This window comes from Rhineura floridana, chromosome 19, assembly GCF_030035675.1.
Source record: "Rhineura floridana isolate rRhiFlo1 chromosome 19, rRhiFlo1.hap2, whole genome shotgun sequence".
Classification (NCBI taxonomy): domain Eukaryota; kingdom Metazoa; phylum Chordata; class Lepidosauria; order Squamata; family Rhineuridae; genus Rhineura; species Rhineura floridana.
In genome coordinates, this window is record NC_084498.1 from 27770030 (window position 1) to 27786734 (window position 16705).

The 16705-nt window shown below is 44.0% G+C and overlaps 1 protein-coding gene across 9 annotated transcripts in view; it reads left to right on the forward strand.

The window, feature by feature from the left end:
* The window catches only part of LOC133373245 (melanotransferrin-like), a 47732-nt gene that overhangs the window by 9084 nt on the left and 21943 nt on the right, over positions 1 to 16705 (forward strand). For 8 of the 9 annotated variants that reach the window (XR_009759632.1, XM_061602733.1, XM_061602736.1 and 5 more), the window contains 14 exons: positions 2218 to 2381; positions 3476 to 3575; positions 4358 to 4534; positions 6157 to 6319; positions 6412 to 6476; positions 7214 to 7371; positions 8609 to 8795; positions 9897 to 10045; positions 11169 to 11259; positions 12741 to 12800; positions 13607 to 13789; positions 13980 to 14136; positions 15131 to 15213; positions 15574 to 15758. Coding sequence is in view for 8 of the 9 variants with exons in the window: in XM_061602733.1 (XP_061458717.1) it covers positions 2218 to 2381; positions 3476 to 3575; positions 4358 to 4534; positions 6157 to 6319; positions 6412 to 6476; positions 7214 to 7371; positions 8609 to 8795; positions 9897 to 10045; positions 11169 to 11259; positions 12741 to 12800; positions 13607 to 13789; positions 13980 to 14136; positions 15131 to 15213; positions 15574 to 15758 (1922 nt within the window). In the remaining variant the exon portion in view is untranslated. Of the gene's footprint in view, positions 1 to 1218; positions 1374 to 2217; positions 2382 to 3475; positions 3576 to 4357; positions 4535 to 6156; positions 6320 to 6411; positions 6477 to 7213; positions 7372 to 8608; positions 8796 to 9896; positions 10046 to 11168; positions 11260 to 12740; positions 12801 to 13606; positions 13790 to 13979; positions 14137 to 15130; positions 15214 to 15573; positions 15759 to 16705 lie in introns of all 9 variants that reach the window. The other variant, XM_061602738.1, reaches the window with a different exon arrangement.

The window sequence follows — 16705 nt, forward strand, 5'->3', positions numbered from 1 at the left end:
GGATGTTAATGTTGGTCCCAGGTAGGCCTCTCTGGGGAGAGCGTGGCATCTAGTTTTTGTTAAAACTCTCATCTTGCCTTCTTATTAACATTTGTTTATTACCGTTTATCAAAAACTTGCCTACAAAGAAAGGGCAGCATAAGTGGTTCTTCTCTCCCTTCCTCTCCCAATTTATTATCACAACAAATCTGTGAGGTGGGACATGGTAAGAGGCAATGAGCAGCTCAGGCATACTAAGCAGACAACTTGGTGGCCAAGGAGGGCCTTCAACCTGGACTTCTCTTGTCCTAGTCCAATACTAGTGTTGCACTCTTGTATGCAATTACCTGGGGAGTAAGTCCCACTGAACAAAGCAGGGTCTTACTTCTGAGTATGCATGTATCAAATTGCACCCCAGCTTTCCTAGTCCGCTGCCTTCCAGATGTTTGGGACTTTACCTCCCATTTGCCCCAGTCAGCATAGTTCCCCAGTGAGACCCCTGGGGCTGATGGGAGTTGTAATCCAAGACATCTACAGAACATCAGATTGGCAAAGGCTCTGACCGCTGTACCACACCAGCAATCTTTTTGCTGGAGACCCTCAAGGTGGCTAGCAGTAAAAACATCAAATGTATAATATTAACAATAATAAAAGTACTGCCTTAACACAAATTTTGGATTTAGGAATTCCCCAGTTCAGATCTCATCCTTGCTATGAACGTGGGCAGCCTCAGGTGAGCCACTTTCAGCCTATCTGCAAAATGGGGGTAATGTGAGGATTCTTTCGAGACTGCAGGTGAAGCACTTTGTACAACCTAAAGCACAACCACAAAATACCTTTACAAGGGAAGGGACTGAGGATGGGCAGGTAGGTTTTACCTCAGAATCCATGCTTGATGTTTGGAAAGTCTCAGAATGCTGATGTAAAAGCAATATTTAAAATCCAGTTTAGCAAATGGTGCCACTGAGTGCAAGTTTCCAAAGCCTCACACAATTCTGTCTAAAATAGCCTGTGTGAGGAGGACTGAAGAAATAAAAGTGACATAACTCTTCTCACAGACCCGTCAGGCCAAGTCTTGACAAAACAGTAACACTTCCCATCTGTGCCCAATAATGGGGCCTCTTTCCTCCCATCCTCCTTACATCCAGAGGCGGCTGCTGCTTTGATAGCCCTTTTAATTCTCCCTGCTCAAAAAAAAAAAAAAAAAAAACAGTGCCAAGCCCCCTTGTTTTCTTCCAGAGGCTTCAACTCATTGTTCTGGAATCTTTGGTATGAGGCAAGGCAAATGGTTCTGCGCGGAGGAGGCAAGCTGGGCTTGCACTCTGCAGCTGCGGTCATGAAGGCCCTTGCAGCCACTGCTCTTGTCCTGGCCGCTCTTGCTCTTACGACTACAGGTAAGGGTGGCAGCACTGAGGGAGACAAAAGGCAGCCTGTGCCCTGAACACCTGTCATTTTTTGTAAGAGGCAAAAACCCAGCCAGGTTGTCCGTTCTCCTGCAAGCAATATCCCACCAAGCTAATAGTCTACTTTGATTCTGAAAATGTTATGTCTTGTCAGTTATTGGAATGCTCTGCCCATTGCCAGCTCTGGAGTTGCTCTCGTTAATTATTACGTAGACAATGTATATGTTGTTTTGGAGAGAGAAAGTGTGTGTAGGGGGGGGATCCAGGTCTCTGCCTTAAGGTGCTTACAATTTCTGTGTTGTGGGAACAAAGCGACAGAGGAAAGGAATGGCAGAAACCAGGGGGATGGGGTTAAGAAGATGAGTAAAACTGTAATGCCAACCTCAGCCCAGTCCTTGGAGTAAACTCTTCAGTTGGGTTTTCTCAGTTAAGTGCGCATAGAATTACAGCTTTATAATTTATTACACTTGGAGATGAATACTGGGAGGTTGTGCTGAAGGCTTCACAAAAGAGAGGAGTCTAAAGGAGAGCTGGGGGTATTAATTTCAGAAGGGGTGGTTTCTGATTTGTAGGGCGCTCTCATGAACAGTGGTGCCGTTAGGTGACTTTAGACTCTGGATGTAATGGTCTTACAGCAGGGATGGGACACCTGTGGCCCTCCAGATGTTGCTAGGATACAGCTCCCATCATATAACTCCCATTTGAGGAAGAGCCATAAGTCAGTGGTAGAACATCAGCTTTCCATGTAGAAGGTCCCAAATTCAGTTGCCAGCATCTTCACATGCTACTGGGTTTCCATGCCATTTACAATGACAGCTGCTCTCTGTTCTCACAGGGAAGAAGTTCCGCTGGTGCACCCTTTCCGACCTGGAACAGAGGAAGTGCTCGGAGTTATCCAAAGCGCTCCTGGCCATGTTGCCTCCTGTCACAATTAATGCCTTCACCAAGGTTTCCTGCATCAGAGCTCACAACACTTATGACTGTATTGACAAGATTAGAGTGAGTCCCCGGGAATCCCAGAGGCTATCCAAGCTGCAAATTCAATCCATTTGTTCAGCTGTACATTTCAGAAGGAGGGAATTATTCCTTTGCAATTGGTAGAATTCTAGCAGCTGACGTACATTGATCAGCTTGATCTTCTGATCAGAAAAGGGCAACAAAAATTATCCGGGGGTTGGAGCAACTGTCATTTGAGGAAAGGTTACAACATTTGGGGCTTTTTAGTTTGGAGAAAAGGCAAATAAAAGAGGACGTGATAGAAGTGGAAGATTCAGGACAGACAAGAAAGAACTTTTTCTTGCAGCACATAGTTAAACTAAGGCATTTGCTCCCACGAGAAGCAGTGATGGCCACCAACAGACAGCTCTAGAAGAGGCTTAGCAGAAGGAGGCGTTGCTGCTCCTGCCACCCCACAGCTTCAGATACTTCCCGAATCTTCCAACAGGTTAAAAAAATGAGTTTGAAGAGAAAAGGGGCTTCTGGAGGTAGGAGACAACACCAGCAACTGAGCTTTCAGTTCAGCATCAAAGAAGGGTCAGAAGCATTTTTTTTAATGTACACAATGCTGACTTTAACTAACAGCACAAACTATTGCAGCTGCTACCACACACTGGTAATACTGGGTGGTACTGGGAAAAAGGAGTAAATCAGCCTTCCCCAACCTGGTGCCCTCCAGATGTTTGGGATTACAACTCCCATCAGCCCCAGTTAGCATCGCTGTATCCTGGTGAAGTTCATGAGAGCTGTAGTCCAAAGCATCTGGAGGGTACCAGGTTGAGGATGGCAGGAATAAATAGCCATGCATTATTTGAGTGGCTAGGTGACCACAGCATCTGTTAAGGGTGGGAGTGGTGTTGTCCCGGGGGAAATGTTGCAATTATTGTGACAGGTGTTCATGCTTAATACGTGAGAGATTACAGCCCATCTATTACTACATACAGTACATACTTATTAAGTTAGCCCATCCTAACCAGACTGGAAGCAGGATATCACCCAAGAATTCCAGGCAGGGTTGGGAATAGCCTACCTGACCAGAAGAACTTGTACGGAAGGTTTAAAGCATGTTTCTGAATGGTGTTTTTGTTCTTAATAAGGTGAACAAAGCGGATGCCACCTCCTTGGATGCTGGAGATGTATATTCAGCTGCAAAGCTATTCGGCTTGACTGTTGTGGCAAAGGAGATCTACTCAGAAGGTCAGTTATCTTGTTCCCAGGCTGGTGCCAGCACCCAGGAACTTGATCAGAGCCCACAGAAATGTAAAAAGCCCATCAAGTCAAGACTTGAGTCCAGCACAATCCCTGATGTGCCTGATGGAGTGAAAAGGTGAATTAAGGATCTTGGAAGGGTTGCAAGTGGGGGACTGTCTGGAGGAAGGTCAGGTCTCTTGGCCAGGAGAAGCAGGCACACTATGGGTGCTTCCAGATGGGTGTCTGTTGTGGGATGGGCGCTCCTCGGGCATGCAAGTTCTTTGTAGTGTCCACCTGACACTGTTGGCATCAAAATGCCTGCCACTATTCTCACACACGCACACTTTATCTGGGATTTAACCTTTCCAAGGAGAAATAAATAATTTAAAAACTGTTACCACTTACCCACTTGCAAATTAATCCCCATCTGGAAATAACCCTAAATGTTTCTTCAACATAACTGGGCCCGCTTGTTCCCAAACAAAGAAGTTGCCCTAATCCATGATAAACTGAGGGCATATCTACACCACAGACGCGAACTGGCTTACTTGTCATGCCTTCTCCCTAGGAAACCCTGAGAACATGAGGAAGGGCTTAGCAGAGCCTTTCCCAACCTGGTGCCCTCAAGGTGTTTTAGACTACAACTCCAGTCATCCTTGGCTATACTGCCTGGGGCTGAAAGGACTTGTCGTCCCAAACATCTGGAGAGCGCCAGACTGGGGAAGGCACAGAGATGTCTATGTTTATTAATGTGGTTCCTGCATCTTCTCCTGCTTTCTCACCACTAGGTAACTGTGTGTTTGCTGTAGCTGTGGCCAGACGAGGAACCCTGGATATCCGAAGGCTAAAAGGGGCCCGTAGTTGCCACAATGGGGCCAGATGGACCTCTGGTTGGAACATCCCTTTGGGCTTTCTTCTGACTAGGAATGAGCTTGTATGGGATGAAGACCAGCCCCTCAGCCATGGTGAGTGAACAGCGATAGATCAGATACCTGCTGGATCAAGGGCCTGCCTACTGGAATGTGAGGGAAAGTGCAGCGTGGAAAGCACCTGCCACACGAATCCTAAATTCTTCTCATACTGGGACTAATCTAGCCACATTATGGCCTTTTAAGTCCTGCTGGTTTGAATACAGGAAGTGTAAGTGTGTACCACTGAGAACAAAAGAACGCCAAAGTTAAGATGGATTATGCCTGCTATGGTACATTTCACCAACATACAAGGCTGATTGCTTGAATGCACAAACTCCTTGTGAGAATTGGCCATGACAAAGACATGTGTGAAATGTTCTCACAATGTATTATTGTGCATGAGAAGAGATGCCAACCCAGATGGGTCCTTAGATCCTGTTTTGCCAGAGCTTTGTCAGGGAGAGCAGCAAACCAATTTTGCAACACCCCAAGGAAACACCTATCACCATCACATCGCAGGGCAAAGTGCTCACTTCCTGTTTTTGTTTTTTGAAGGTGTCCAAATCAGCATGAGGCATCTCTAATTTCAAAAGGATTCCAATGAAAGTTGTCAGTCAATTGAAGAATTTTCATTCTGCCTTTTGCAGATTAAGTTTAAATAAACAGGCATATTACCAAAAACTACAATATAAGTGAATTTTTGAGACTTTAAATAAAGTGCAATATAATTTACAATTAGCTAAAGTTTAGTGAAAGAAGCTGCCATTCATTGTTAGATGGAAACATAATATTTAATAATTCCCTGTCTTTTTCATTCATTGTTACAGGAAGATATCAGATCTAAAATAGCCTAAGCAAAATAAATGTCTGCCCTGGCAATTAAATGTTGCCTCAGTCACCCATGAGACATTATATTCAGAAATAAATAAATAAAGACTGGGCTTTGATTCTTCAGAACATTTGGTTACAGCACAGTCCTATAACGTCTGTTCAAAAGTATCTCCCATTGAGTTAAGTGGAACTTACTCCTAGGTAAATGGATATAGATCTGCAACCTAAGCCTCCAGTCCTGTATGCCAGAGATAGGGAACCCTTGGCCCTCCAAATGTCATTATTTATTTATTTATTATATTTATATCCCACCTTTCCTCCAAGGAGATCAAGGTGGTGTACATGTTTGTCCTCCCTCTCAATGTTATCCTCGCAACAATCTTGTGAGGTAGCTTAGGCTGAGAGATAGCCCAAGGTCACCCTGCAAGCTTCATAGCTGAGTGGGGATTTGAACTCTGGTCTCCCAGGTTCTAGTCCAACCCTCTAACCAGGCTTCCCTAACAATAGGCCTAGCAATGGCTACTAGCCACTATGGCTATTTCCTGCCTCCACTGTCAGAGGCAGTAATACCATTTGTTGGGAATCGCAAGTGGAAAGAGCGCTTTTGTGCTCAGGTCCTGCTTGCTTGCGGGCTTCTCTTGCGGGCATCTGGTTGGCCACTGAGAGACCAACATGCGGGACTAGACAGGCCCCATTGGCCTGATCCAGAGGAGCTCTTCTTATGTTCTTAAGAAAGCGATCATGCACAGATTGCTGTATAATTGCTCTTAATTCTTGGGCCAGGAATTCCGTGTTGTCTCAGCCATGCATTTTCATTAGAATGTCTCCCCTTCTAATTTCTCTAGTTGTCAGTGGTTATTTCAGTGCCAGCTGCATCCCTGGCATCGGGGTTACCGCTCTGCAGCTCTGTACTCTTTGCCAAGGACAGAAATCCTACATCCAAGACAAGAACCACTTCTGTGAGACCAGCAGCGGTGAACCCTTCTCAGGCTCAGAGGGAGCCTTCAGGTGACCTTCCACTTCCTCCCGAAGTGCAAGTGGGTGGGACCAGAGAAGATGCTCAGCAGCCCCCTGGGCTAATGCCACTTCAATTCCTGCAGATGCTTGAGGAATGGGGTGGCAGATGTTGCCTTCATGGATCACCTGGCCATCATGAATGTCACAGGTAAACCTCTTGCCCAGGGACTTTTGTCTAAGATTTGTAAGTCACTTTGAGTTCAGCTTTCCTGAAAAAAGCAACTTAAGATTTGCCAAGGAGACATACGGTGGCTTAGTGTGAAATTCTCCCCATTTCTGCAAGCAGTGTGAAATTCCAGGGGTGCAGTGCCTACCCAGGTTTGGTTTTCTTTGGCAGGAGGGATTGCTGATGCCTTCGAGCATCTTGTAATATTTCAGTTTGTTTACAAATGTTCAGACTGAGCATGAACGGAGGTCCAGCTTAAAGCAGACTTTGCCAAGCTGTTCTCCTCCAGATGTTTTGGACTGCAATTTGCCTCTGATGGCCTTTTTGGACCACAGTTCTTTCAGCCCTTGCCAGTATGGCTGGGGGTGATGGCTGTTATAGTCCCAAACATCTGGAGGGCAACAGGCTTACACATTCCAACTGCACATCCCCTTCGCCAGATCAGATAGCCAGAGAAACAGCCCTCGAAAGGTACTTTCCAGGCCCCAAAGTTTGCCTCTTCCTCTGTCCTTCTCAAATAAAGTAGGATATATTATTTATCTCTATTTTTTTATATCTCGGGTTTTGCTACATCAGCAAGCTGTTTCTTTTACACAGCCAAGAGAACAGATAGCAATTGTCCATCCTTCTCTGTTGCAGCCACTTTGTTAACAAGCCACACTGCAGCTGTTGCTCCAGCTTCTCTGAATCCAGACTTTTTTTTTGTTTTTCTTGTTAAGAGTCAGAACAAGAAGAATATGAGTTGTTGTGTCCTGAGGGGTCCACAGCTTCCTTGCCTGATTATGCCACCTGCAATCTGGGCCGTGGGCCAGGACGTGCCGTTGTCACACGCCACAACTTCCAGAAGATTGCCAAGAAATTTCTCACGGTTATCCAGGTATTTTTTGGCCAGCACAAGAATGAATATGGCTGTGGGGCTCATGCCTGAGGCCTCATTTATATAAAGACGTACTGAGATGGCAAAAAGGGCTACTCCACAATGAGCATGTGTGTCTTTGCAGAGCAGCCTTCACCAACCTAGTGTTCTCCAGATGTTTTGGACTACAACTCCCATCAGCCCCACCCAGTATGGCCATGCTCTTTGGAGCTGATGGGAGTTGTAGTCCAAAACATCTGTTGGGCACCAGGTTGGCAAATGCTCTTACAGAGACTCTCAGGAACAGAAGTACCTTCTGGCTCTCCAATCCCAGGCTCACCTTTCCTTAACACAGCCACTACATGAGTTGTGGCACTCAGCAAGGTTCAAAGGGTACTTGTACTGCTGCAGTCGGGCCCACACTCTCTGTCCCTTGGGGGTCTGTGGCCTCTGCTGCTCTGGTGCTCCCAGCTCTGCATTGCCCAAATAATAACTGCAAAAGAGATGCCTTACTCACCTCAGCTCACCCTTATGGGAAAAATTGACTTGGCAAGTACGACTCAAACCACCACTTTAAAATTCTGTAAAATCTGTGTTTTTTCCCCTAAAGAACATGCAATGACTCTTGGAACACTGATTCTGTCTTCCTGTGGCTCATAATCCCCTCTGGAAAGATGCGTTTGGTTGATTCCATACAGCCTGTTTTTCAGTCTGGAATGAATATGCCCTTTCTCTCCCTAATGCAATTTGTGTGTGTGTGTGTATTCATAGTTCTTTGTTACGTGTAAGAACAAAGTTATTTTTTATAAAGCCATGCTAAAGTAATATCATTTGAAAGGATGTTAATGAGGAAGAAATATAGTTTTTTTGGGGGGGAGAGAGGGGGAGTTGTGCCAGGATGGGGTTGAGGCCAGGTGACAGTGAGGTCAGGGCTATGCGGGTGCACCAGCAGGAGCCCTGGGTTAGCGGCAGCAGTCCCACAGGTGCAACCATGCAGCCCCCCCCCTTGCTGTGGCCTTGCTCCAGCCATCTGGGTAAGTAGCAGCGATGCTGGTGGTGGGAGGGCAGGCTCCGCCCCACCCCATGCGCCACTGCTGCCTCCAGTTGTTGCTGGGATCCACCTCATCAGCCCCATCAGCCAGCATGGCCACTGGTCAATGTCTAGACGGCACCGCATTGGCCACCCTGCAGCTTATTCCATGGTGTGGCCACCACTGCTGGGCAGTGTGGGCCTAGCTAAGCCTGTCCTTGTCCTTAGCACCTCTTTGGAACAAAGGGAAAAGACAAGGCCAGATTTGAGCTCTTTGCATCTGCACCCTTTGGAGGGAAGAACCTGCTGTTCCATGATGCTACACGCCGCTTGCAACTAACAGAAGAGGGGGCTGAGATCAGCCATGTCCTTGGCCTGGACTATGTCACTCTCCTGCAGGGTTTGGGACATGAAGGTAAGAGTGCCCGACTCAAAGAGCACAACTCCAGGAGCGTATCTAGAAGTCGGTCCATGAGGCATGGGCCCACTAGTGTAGTGGCAAATTCAGAGGTGCAGGGTTCTTCCATGTTAGTCACAGCCACGCCACCTCCCCATTTTTTATTTTTATGCTGCTGGGTTGAGAATAAGATCCTTGTTAATGCCTTCTCCCACAACAGGCATCCCTAGGAACCAATAAATATGAAAAGGGAGAGTGTTAGCTTCTGAGAAGAGTCTTCTCAGTGGCTGACTCACCTTCTTTCACTCTGATTGGCTCCAATCAGCAGAAAAGGACAAAGAAGCATGTTAGAAGACTATTCTCAGTGGCTAACACCTTTCATGCTGATTGGCTCACAGGATGTTGGATTCATGGGGACCCTGCTCCCCCAAAAGTAAAGGGTCTAAGACCCCCTGAGACCCTGGATGACTACACCCCTGTATGGGCCCCAGATCTTTTTCTAGAAGCCCAAAGTGTTTCTAGGTGCATAACTGAATTGGGAGGCTGAACTTTGTCGGATATTTATATTTATTTGGGGGAATAAATTAAGATAATTTTATCTAGAGATGCTTGTGGGGGGACAATGAATAATATAAGAAGAACCTGCTGGATCGCACCAAAGGGGGCCCATCTAGTCCAGCATCCTGTTCTCACAGCGGCCAGGCAGATGTCTCTGGGAAGCCCAAAATCAGGATCTGAGCACCACAGCACTCTGCTCACTTCTGGCTCGCAGAAACTGGCATTCGGAGACATGCTTCTTCAGATGGGGTAACTGAAGGGTCTCTGAACTGATTTACTGCAGGATCTGTTGGGAAATTAATTGGTGCATATTAAGAGGAACTGATTTGGGGTGAGGTGCAAATTAAGAATTTATCTGGGGTGATTTGGATGGGAAACTAACTCCTTCGTCTTCTGTGACATTTAAATTCCAAATTTGCATCTATAATAGAAATTAGCATATTCAGATTTTAAGCAAATACATGCCTATGGGCTTCACCCCTTCTAAGTACCAGCAGCTCCCTCACTCGGTTATACAATTTCTCTTCCCTCCTATGATAATTATCTCTCCTGCTGCTTCAGGGAGCTCCCTAGCCAACAGCCTGGTACGCTGGTGTTGTATCAGTAACGCTGAACTCCGCAAATGCGAGGAGTGGGCTCTGAATGTCAGGTCTGACCCGCTGGTCTGTGTCCAAGCAGACTCTATGATCGGCTGCATTGAGCTCATCAAGGTGGGGGCATACAAAGCTAAACTGGCGATGTCTGTGTTGCATAATCTTTTTACGTTTTCTGTTATCAGTTGTAATCCCAGTATACAAAATATGCTGTATATTCAATCTCTTATTTATAAATTCTCTTTAAAATACATAACTAAAAGATATAAATAAAGCATCATTTTCTAGACATGTTTCCATCTCTTTTCCATCTCTTTTACTCATCCCATTCCCAAGGAAGAAACAAAAAGCAAGTGTGTGTGTGCAGCATTATCTGAAATTTATTATCCCAAATGCAACATGCAAAATCGTTATTCATAAAACCATCAAATTTATACCCTTACAATTTCTTGTTATATGCTAATTTAGACATAACAGCAATATGCATACTTTCGAACAAGCTCTGTGAAATGGTAAATGGCATTTTTTCCTAATAATGAAATACAAATATTTGCTGTAGTTAACAAGCCACTTAGTAATTCCAAATCCGTCTCTTATACTATTTCCTTTAAATCCCATAGTAAATTAACTTTATGGTCATTTGTGTAGTTTCATTATTTTTTTGTAATCCCAGTATACAAAATATGCTGTATATTCAATCTCTTATTTATAAATTCTCTTTAAAATACATAACTAAAAGATATAAATAAAGCATCATTTTCCAGACATGTTTCCATCTCTTTTACTCATCCCATTCCCAAGGAAGAAACAAAAAGCAAGTGCGTGTGTGCAGCATTATCTGAAATTTATTATCCCAAATGCAACATGCAAAATCGTTATTCATAAAACCATCAAATTTATACCCTTACAATTTCTTGTTATATGCTAATTTAGACATAACAGCAATATGCATACTTTCGAACAAGCTCTGTGAAATGGTAAATGGCATTTTTTCCTAATAATGAAATACAAATATTTGCTGTAGTTAACAAGCCACTTAGTAATTCCAAATCCGTCTCTTACACTATTTCCTTTAAATCCCATAGTAAATTAACTTTATGGTCATTTGTGTAGTTTCATTATTTTTTTTAATAATCAATCTCCGAAATTGTCTAAAAAGCAGGTGTGACTTGCAGGGAAGATTGGCTTTCTCTACATGGCAAACATCAAACTGGTAATTGTGCACTTATTCCATGGGCAGAATAACAAGGCAGACGCTGTTACGCTGGACGCCACACATGCCTACTTTGCAGGGAGATGTGCCCTAGTTCCTGTCGCTGCAGAATGTTATGGTGAGCTTGCTTCACTTACTTTTTAAAAAGTATCTTTCAATTCTTTTTCATAAGAGTGGCAATACTAAAAGTAAAACAAAAAATAAACATGTGTAAGCATACAGGGGAACAGCAGTATAACGAAGATCGTAATGAGGGCACAGTGATGCCAACAGAAATAAGGAAGGTCCAAGAGGTGGGGGGGAAAGAAGTTCAGTTCAGTTCACATTTTAATGTGAACCTATTAATTTGCACTTCTCGAAACAAAACTTTCCTTTGATATTTTAAAATTGTGCAGTGCAGTTCTCAAAACAAAAATGTTCATACGAAATACCTATAGTAGTGAAAACAGCACACAAAAATGCCTTATGCTAGGAGAGATTGCCTGCAAAAATGTGCATATTAGGCAAAATTGCATAAAAACATTTACAGTATGTATTAATAGAAATATGCCCTAAATGTTGATGAATTTTTGTGATTTTTTTAAAATTCAAGTTGATGCAGAAATGTGGAGAACCGAACTTGAATTGAAAAATGAGGAACAGATACACGGAAATTAAGATAGAAACAAAGTTAAAACAAGTCCTTGAAACATCCTGGAATTAAACTTAATTTAGCACACTCAAATTAATGAATTGGCTTTATAGGCAACTGCAATTTGATTCACTCAAATTCCCTTTCTTGTCAGAAGGCAGTTCAGCAAAGGGTTTGTAACCCATGGGGAATAAAGAGGAAACACTCTGCTGACTTGCAAACACATGCACATTGTTTGGTGACTCAGCACTTGATGACTGGCAGCTCAATATTACAGGTTCCACAGCAGTATTCTGCTGTTATTTCCTGATACTGACAGGTGGTATTATCATTTTTGCAGCGGTGTTAGCTCTGTCATTGATCATTTGCACGTGCAAGGCATCCACTGATTTTGCAATCTGAGTAACAAAAATGCATGTATGGATAATGTGACTATAACTATAGTCTTTTTCTATACAGCTATTTTCTTGGAATATTAAAAAAAAAAGTACAACAGCTTGGTTCCTCTTGTGGCTGAATGGCCATAGATGCCACAGTGAATTTGTAAAGGAACAGATGGATATTGAGAGATGGCCTGAAGTCCCCCTCTGTGGCAAGGTTGCTCATGTGAAATTCCCTGCATGGGTTATCTGAGCTGGAGCATCACGAGATTCTGGCTTCCACAGGAATTCCCCATCAGAAAAGGAAGCTGATAACTCCTGTGTGTGATACAAAAAGGCATTTCCTTGTGGGACACATATGACGCGATGTAATTAGAGCATCTCCCCCAATCTAGTGCCCTCCAGATGTTTTGGACAACTCCTATCATTCCTGACTGTTGACCATACTGGTTAGGGCTGATGGAAGACTGAATTAGACCATCCTTGTTCAATACTGAGAACCCACCAAGTGGTCTAAGGCACGACTCCTCTCCTCCTCCTCCCTCCTCCCATTTTCAGAGGTCACTTCTGTATATCTCTTTTGTGCAGGAGATGAATGCGCTCCCACTCAAGGAGAAGAGGAAACAGAGACACTGAACCACATTACAGGTAAGCAGAAGTGCCTGAAAAAGAGGGGAAAGATGAAAACTATCAAAGAAATGCAGTATGATTATTTTGCACTCTGTGGGTTGTATCCAGCTATGTTATCCTCAGAGTAGACTTGCTGAAATTAATAGACACAAGTTAGTCATGCACTTTAATTTCAGTGGCTCTGTTCCAAGGAGATTACTGTTGTAGGCAACCCAGTATTGCCTCAAGCAGTAGGAAGGCAACTTTAACCAGGTCAGCTGCACAAAATCTACCCTCCCTCTAATTAGCATGCACAGTTAGGTTAATTAGGTTGCGCAGTCTTGAGGGAGAGGCCAGTGAGACACCCTCTCGCCAGAACTTTTTCCCCAGGGAAGCTCACCTGCCACATCCACTGCTGTCTTTGTGGCACCAGGGAATGACTTTTTAATCTCTCAGGTTTTGAAAAGGCCTTTTAAAGGCCTGGATGCTGCTGTTAACTGATTTTTAAAAAATGTTTTGGTTGTATTTTTGAATTTTTGTGCTTTTATTTGTTTTATTTGCAAATTGCCCTGAAAACTGACATGCCTTAAATAAGAATGAAATCAATAATTGCAATGAGTGGGCGTTGTACAAGAGCTGCCATATTCTGCTCCCTTCAAAGGGGGGTTGCGCAGGATGACTTATCTGCAGATTGTACCCCTCCCCTGATCATATCTGTCTCTCAGCTGACATGAGTGGCATCTCCTAGCAAGGCCCATCTTGCCATGCTCACTGGGGACTCAGAGGCTCTCTTCCAAAGTGCCCGTCCTGCCACATTCTAACAGCATTATGCTGTTGCCACACAGCTCTTCCTCCAGTCTACGCGGTCGCCCTGGTCAAGAAGGATGCCAAGCATGTCAACATCCACAATCTGGGGGGGAGGCGCTCCTGCCACAGCCACATGTACAGCCCAGGAGGGTGGCTCCTTCTCTCTCGGTACACTGTGGGGGCTCAGGAGAACGGCACCATCAACTGCAACCTCAGCTCGGGTAACAATCTCAGCAGAACGGGGGCAACTTGATTCCAGAGATGTGTGGGGATGGGGTGCAGGGCAGGATGCTGGATCCTCCTGGGTGGAGGTTTGAGCCTCTTCCCTTTCTAGGCTCAACTAGGTTCTTGACATTCCGTCCAAAAGGCTGTTCCTTAGTTTAACAACTGGCCCTTCTTCCCTGTTCAAAGCGTACCAGGACTACTTCTGGAAGGGATGCATGCCAGGAAGCGATGGAAACCTTTGCAAAGTCTGCATTGGGCAAAAGGAGGCAGAGGGAGGGAGGGGCTCATCCAGGTGTGCAGCCAATCACAACGAACTCTACTATGGCAACCTGGGTGCCCTCAGGTGAGTTGTATCCATGGTCAGAAAGGATATTGCTTTGGAGTGACAGCTGCCCAGTTCTGAATTCCTTGGTAGCAATCATTGAATGCCAGCTTCAGTATTAGGTTGTGTGAAACTACTGAGTCATGCTCGGAGTAGGGATGCAAAGATCAGTACAATTTTGGTTTCTCTCAACTTCTCTTCCCTGCCCCACATTTCCACATCACTTTGTGATTTATATTTTTACAAGTCTTCATGAAAATTCATCTGCATTTTAGTGCTCCGTTTGCCTAACATTTGCAAGCAAATCTCCCTAATATAAAGCATTTCACCAATATATGCATTTTTGTACACGTTTCACACTAATTTTGCACTTGTATTCACTTTTTTAAAAATAATTCCATTGCAAAATTATGGGAAGTGTGGATTTTCAAAAATAGCAATATTTTGGTTCGTGTATTATTTTGGGAAGTGTGAATTAGATTAGATAATTTAAAAGTTTTTTGTAAACCACTTAGAGGTTTTGCGCAATCAAGTGGTATATACATTTTGCTAATAACATAATTAAAATTCAAACTGAACCAAAATTCTCCACCATCCCTAACTCAGAGTAGACCCATTTATATCAATAGACATGGCTAACTTGAAACGTTTGTATGTCAATGGATCTACTTCAAGGATGATCCAGTCAGATATAGTCCGTTATTTTTGGTCCATGTAGTTGTTTAGAACTATTGCAATGGCCAGCAGCTGGCAGATGAAGTGAGCTGGAGGTTGTCTTGAAGTTAGCAACAATTTCTATTAATCCCATTATTTTTGTATTGACCTTTTATTGAGGTCACCTCATGCCCTGTGCATGACTGATGTGGAAATGCTGGCCCCATCCAGCTAAAATTAGTCATGGCAAAAAGTCCCATAAAACAATTAAAAAGTTGGTAGTGACTAAATTGGTTTTGGCGGGACTTAAACCGCAATGTAACTTTTGCTGGATTGGGACTACCCCTCTTCCTTCTTCCAGATGTCTCTTTGGCGACCCCAGCAGAAGACATTTTGGTGATGTGGCTTTCTTGGAACACCATAACCTGCTCCAGAATATTGAGTGTAAGATCCTTCTTTTCTTCTGTGAAGATTCTAGTAAGATGTTAAACTGATTTTTCGGTTTAATTTCCCTCCAAATGTTATCACCAGTTAAAAAGCCTGTCTAATTATATATGAGAGAACAGATGCTTGTTTTTGCTTGTGCAAATGTTTATAAGTCAGACAAGTGCATCTATGTATTTATAAAATAATAAAAAGCATGGGCCATTTTTGCTAGTTTCTTTTGTTCTAGGAACGACTTAAACATTCATAGAGTAAAAAAATACAAATAGTTGGATATCAAATATCTGGATCCTATCTACCAAATGAACGCATATAATAATTTCACGAGGTTTTTCATGTTTTGCTTTTACTCCTCTGCAGACCTGGATCACTCAGGCTGGGGGGCAGGATGTGCTTCTCATGCCTTTGAACTCTTATGCCTGGATGGGAGCCGTGCAGCAGTGACAGAGTGGAGGGCCTGCAACCTGGGCCATGTCCCTCCCAATGTAGTCGTGACACGGCCAGTGACTGTCACAAAGGTCTATGACTTCCTGGTGAAGTCACAGGTAAGCTTGAAAGTGCAAGATTGAAGAGCTAAAGCATTATTTGTGAGAGATGCTCAGCTGAGAAAGTAGGCTGCTCCCAGCCATGGATGATTACTGCTGTTTTGCTTTAAGCTGCATGTGGAAAAACAACTCCACTTCCAAACCTTTGGAACCCAAATAACATTCTGTAACCAGTGGGGCAACCCATCTCCTGCCATTTTCACTGGGAGCACAGTCTGGGAGAAAGGGTTACATATGCCCCCCTGCCACTTTGCTGGACTCCTAGTCATGATTGATCCCTCCTGAGAGAGATGGGAGAGAAAAGAAAGGCCATACTATCTGGAAAAGGAGGGATCAAGTGACAGAGTTGATTCCGAGGCAGAAAGGACAAACCATAGAGAAGGAAATGGGTGAAGCAATTCATACATGCCATAATTACCCAGAAAAACTATTGAAGAGCTCTGCCATGAGTTATCTGTACCTGTGGAAATTGTGCAGCTGTTGCATTGTGGTGTTTTGTTTTGAAGACATACTTTCTGAGCTGGGAGTGGGGGAGAAGCCAAACAGGGAAAACATGAGAAGTTTTAGATCACTTTCTAGATAGGCAAGAAGAAAGAAAAGGGGTTCTGACCTAGGCTAGACAGGAAACTAAACTGTGGTCTCCTGGAGGAGGAGATGCAAACTATTTGGAGTTTCCCGTCTAGGCTAATTGGAGGTACTCACCCAGCAGTTACTGGCTCCTGAGTCCACCAGAATGAGTGCCACGTGCTAATGAACAGGGGAAACAATTCACTAGAAAATTCACGTGTGTAATCCAGAAACAGGTATTATGAACTGGAGCTGTGTAAGCTTCCTCAGCCCATAACCGCCAATAGTCCATAGTTAAGAAAACGTGCCTGGGAAACCTGAGGAGGGAAGCAGCAGCCAAAGCAGAAATGCCCAGCTCTTGATACTCTCCTCAGAACTTG